Source organism: Frankliniella occidentalis, unplaced genomic scaffold (assembly GCF_000697945.3).
Source record: "Frankliniella occidentalis isolate FOCC.00 unplaced genomic scaffold, Focc_3.1 Scaffold53, whole genome shotgun sequence".
Classification (NCBI taxonomy): Eukaryota; Metazoa; Arthropoda; class Insecta; order Thysanoptera; family Thripidae; genus Frankliniella; species Frankliniella occidentalis.
Window position 1 is genome coordinate 172201 of NW_026267183.1, and position 4279 is coordinate 176479.

Here is a 4279-nt window from a genome sequence, read left to right on the forward strand (position 1 = left end):
TTGTTTTGTTCTTTCTTTTTTGCGTCGCTCTGCTGCTAATCTTATCTCTGGACTACTCTTTTTTTGCGCCCCCACCCCCTCCTTTCCCCCTCCTTAGCTCATTCAGACGCCCAACGGCGCACAGGGATTTGCAATGGTCTATGGGCATCCCGACGACACGTTGCAGCTGGGTGCCCACCTGGCCTCTTGACTGCTCTGACCGTTGACCCGGTCGACAAAGGCCGACCTCGCGCTCGACACACATGAGTACGGGCAGGTTTCTTAGAGTGAGGGTGGGGGGAGGAGAGGGAGGGAGGGAGGGAGAGAAGAAGGAAGCGCTAGCGGTGTGGCATGGCGTAGCGCGTCCCGTATAAACAAACCACTGGATGTCGTTTGTAGTTCACATAGTTTCGAGCGGGGCAGCGAATTTAGCATGATAGAAGCACCCTTCCCACCCAAGTTCTCTTTGCACGTGCAATGACGCTACTACTTGTAGTTATTCTTCTCATCAAATGGAAATAGTTGTGATTTGCCGCTCAGCTGTAATATTTCTAAGTTAACATATTTCTCTGCAGCCGGCAGTAGCTGCCGATGCAGTGCCCATCGTAACTAGGCTCTAGGCTCTTCCTCGATGGTCTCTTTGGGTTCCGCTCCGCACCGCATCCTCCTCGGACTGCTCTTCGGTCCGCTGCAAAGTCCACGCGCTCCGTTTGCACATCACGTCAGCAGACCCAGCAGAGAGCAAACGGCCGTCAGAACGATATCGAAACGACGTCGTCTCGATGCCGCATTGATCGTTTCGATCATTGCAATATCGTTTTGACGTGTAGTTTCTCTCTGGGCACCCCTGTGATCACTGTGAGCGAATAACACGGTCGCGTACTTCAAGAAGGTCAACGAGACTGGATAGAAGCGACGGAAGAATTTTATTATTTTACAAAATGTATTTTTTATTTGTTTTAAAAATATGATCATCATCACGTCTTTTAATCGCAGATACTACTGCTTCAACAAGTATACAACTCACAATGAACATTCACTCGGTCGTTAATGACAAATAAAAACGTTACACATACATAAACAATACACATAAAAACGTAAAATACTGATCGGAAGACGACGCTCTCAGCAAGCGCCCCTATGTTGTAGTACCTACTTATCACAACACATAGTCTACATGGTACGGTAAGAGCTTACCCTTTTAGGGTAATTTTTTTTTTAAAAAAAAGACGCCTTTTTACAAATACTCGTCTAATTGTGATTTTAAAATACCAACAAAGAATACATAAACTATTCCCGTTTTAAAATTAATCATCACACATCGATGCCCATCGGGGCCAAAATAAAATAAATACAATTTCATTCAAAGGTTTCGTTTATAGGTGATATGGCAGAAGAGAAGATAAGATTGAGTGTCACGAGGCGTCCCAACGTGCAATTAAAGTGAAAACTGTGAGCTAAATGCAACAAAACTTCATAATTTTTTCATTTTCAAATCGTTACAAAATTGGTACTAACTTTTCGAGTTCAATAAACACGGTTTAGTTAAGTATACTTCCGATTTTGCGTCGGTTACTTTTCCATTTTTCTACGAGAGTCACATCCCCTCAGTACTCTGGTACGTTGGGCGAGCCAATAATCGCTCGTTCACGACACAAATGACTGACGAAACACTCCTCGAGTGTTTGAGTGGTGCAGTGATTATAACGATAGCAAAGACATCTCTTCTTATCTGAGAACAGAGAATGGTCATAAACGACGCCTCGTGACCAACCCCACACGCCACATTCCGAGAACCATACTGCTGATGGACTCGAGCGTTTAAGCGAAGACGCACCCGCGCCACCGCCACGCCATCCTGGACAGGAGTCGTCACCCAATATAATGAAGGGAAACACACACAGACATACACACACACACATACGCACCAAGCTCAAGGAAGCTTCTCTCACAAACACGCAGACGATGATTTGCAACCCACTGGAGGTATGGGTTTTTCATCGAAAAAGGAAGCTTCAAGGAAGCGACCAGCTGAGTAAATACAGCCGCCGAAATAGGACTGGAAACTTCCAAAAATTTCCGGAGAATTTCAAGAAAAATAAGGAAAGTCTCCGGATAAAACGATCCGGGATCTGCGAAAATTTTTCTACTTTTCCGGGAATTTTAAGGAAACTTTCCAGGACGTTCCAGCAGGCGTTGCGATTTGATTACACGACAAGGCGCCCGGACCCGACCCGCAGGCCCGCGGCGGCTCGTGCACGAGTCAGTCAGGCACGTCGACGACGACGACGCGAGGAACGGCGAGGTCACGAGACCACGACGGCGTCCTGGCTGGCCGCGGCGGCGGCCTCGCTCTCCTGGCGCGCGGCCTCGTGCTCCCAGATGAGCACGAGGCGGTCCCAGAGCGAGCCAGCGCGCAGCGACGCCCGCTTGTTGAGTTGCCGCACCTCGACGGCGTCGCGCGAGGCCACGGGCGTCGAGGGGTCGTACGTGCCCGCGCGGGCGGCCGGCGACGGCGTGGCGGACACCTCCAGGACGACGGGGGCGGCGGCGGCGGTGGCGGCGGCCGGGGCCTCGGGGACCGCCGCGGCCGGGATCGGCAGGTCGGACGACAGGTGGTCGAGGGCCGGCGCGGCGGGCGCGGCCGCGCTCAGGCCGTGGTGCTTGGGCGGGGCGGGCGTGGCCGTCCAGCGGGGCATGGTGCGCACGACGGCGAACAGCCCGTCGCCGGGGCAGGCCGTGTCGCGCGCCTGCCGGTGCCCGATGAGCTGGTAGTCCGGAGCGATGCGGCCCGTGTCCACGCCGCAGCGGATCAGCCACGAGACCGCGTCCAGCATCTCCTTCGGGGGCGCCTGGGCTGCTCGGGAGAGAAAGGGAAGACGTCATGATATGAGTCAACTGGTCAATATCGACCTCCCACACGGCCTGTCCTCGAATTTTAAATTCTCAGAAGTATAATTTGGGGGGAAATTTCTCAAGATATATCTTTTAAAATGTCTGATTTTTTTCTGGAAAAAGGTTCCAATTTTTCTAAGGGAAATTTCGGATTTTCATGTAAATCACGTATTCCTCGGCTCGGGCCCTAACGAGCTCGCATCACCAGGCAGCGCCGCGAAAGAGCTTTACAATAATGCCCAATATCGATAATCAGCCCACTCCTGCCTGCATGCCAGCTAGGTGGTCATGCGTGCGGGCAGCTGGGCAGCAGCCCGCCGTCCGCTGGCCGCACACAGACTGTGCTGTCGCCCCCATGGCCCCCGCCCGCAGCAGCGCACGTGCGGGACGGGAAGGCCCCCGGGGGTCATGGGGCAGCGCCCTATCTCGTGTCTGAGAAGAAAGCTTTTGTCCGGCCGGTCGCCATGGGGGCTGCCGGCGGTCTGTAAAACGCGCCCGCCGACATCTCGATTGAGCGGACGCGAAAGGCGCCGCGGCGATGCTGCGGTTATTGCAAAAGTTGGCCGGCGGAGGAAGGGGAGGATTGGTCGAGAAGCCGCGTCGTATGCCGACGGCACGGCCGGCGCGTGCCGTCTCGCTGAGGGCGCGCGCGGGCTTTCGGCCGGCGGCGGCCGGCGGCTTTCGACCTTGTTTTTAAAGCTTTAACGAAAAACCGCTCTAGATTGCCCCAGAGCCGCAGCGCCTTTGCGACGACGACGTCCCGGTCGTCACGCCAGCAGATAGCAGCCGGCCGGGGGCGTGTACTCTAGCCCGCCCTGCCCGCACCCTGCTCGGAGTGGACCCCGCGAGCAGCCCTGGGCCTTGGGCCTCGCGGGGCCAGGGCCGGCGGGGGTCCACCAGGTCCACCACCTGCACCAGCAGCTGCCGCCCGCTTTTGTCTCCACAACGTGGTGGTGGTATGGCGGAAAGAAAAGGTGGTGGCCTGGGGCAAAGTATGTGGGGCGGTGCTCGATAAGTGCGGAGGAGAAAAGAGAGCGCGACTCGTTGCGACCTCTCGAACTCGAATCTGCCCGCGACGCGAATAACGAAAACTTTGTCATTTCCATATCGACGCCCTCCCGAGAGAGTACGGGTCGCGCGGCGCGTTACCCGCCCGTCCAGCAGCTCACCTGTCCAGTCGCCGATGAGGGTGATGCCAATGCTGTCCTGGTTGTAGGGCGGCGCGTGCGCGCCCACGCGGTTCCAGCCGCGGCCCTTGTACACGCGGCCGTCACCGCCGACCGCGAAGCTGTGGAGGAGAGCAAAGGAGACAGTTAGCGCCGTCGTCGCCGCTTCCACAAAAGTATACAAAGGGCAGCCGTTTTATTATTTCAAGTTGGCAAAATACCGCCTCATCTACCTTCAT

The 4279-nt window shown here is 55.3% G+C and overlaps 1 protein-coding gene across 1 annotated transcript in view; it reads right to left on the reverse strand.

Annotated features, from left to right (window-relative positions):
- Positions 1-1208: 1208 nt before the first annotated feature.
- Positions 1209-4279, reverse strand: part of LOC113210941 (peptidoglycan-recognition protein LB-like) — a gene marked incomplete at its 5' end in the record, with an annotated part of 9021 nt that continues 5950 nt past the window's right edge. Inside the window, 2 exon segments of the mRNA XM_026429142.2 lie at positions 1209-2836; positions 4044-4162. Of these exon segments, the coding sequence (XP_026284927.1) occupies positions 2286-2836; positions 4044-4162 (670 nt within the window). The 3' untranslated portion in view covers positions 1209-2285.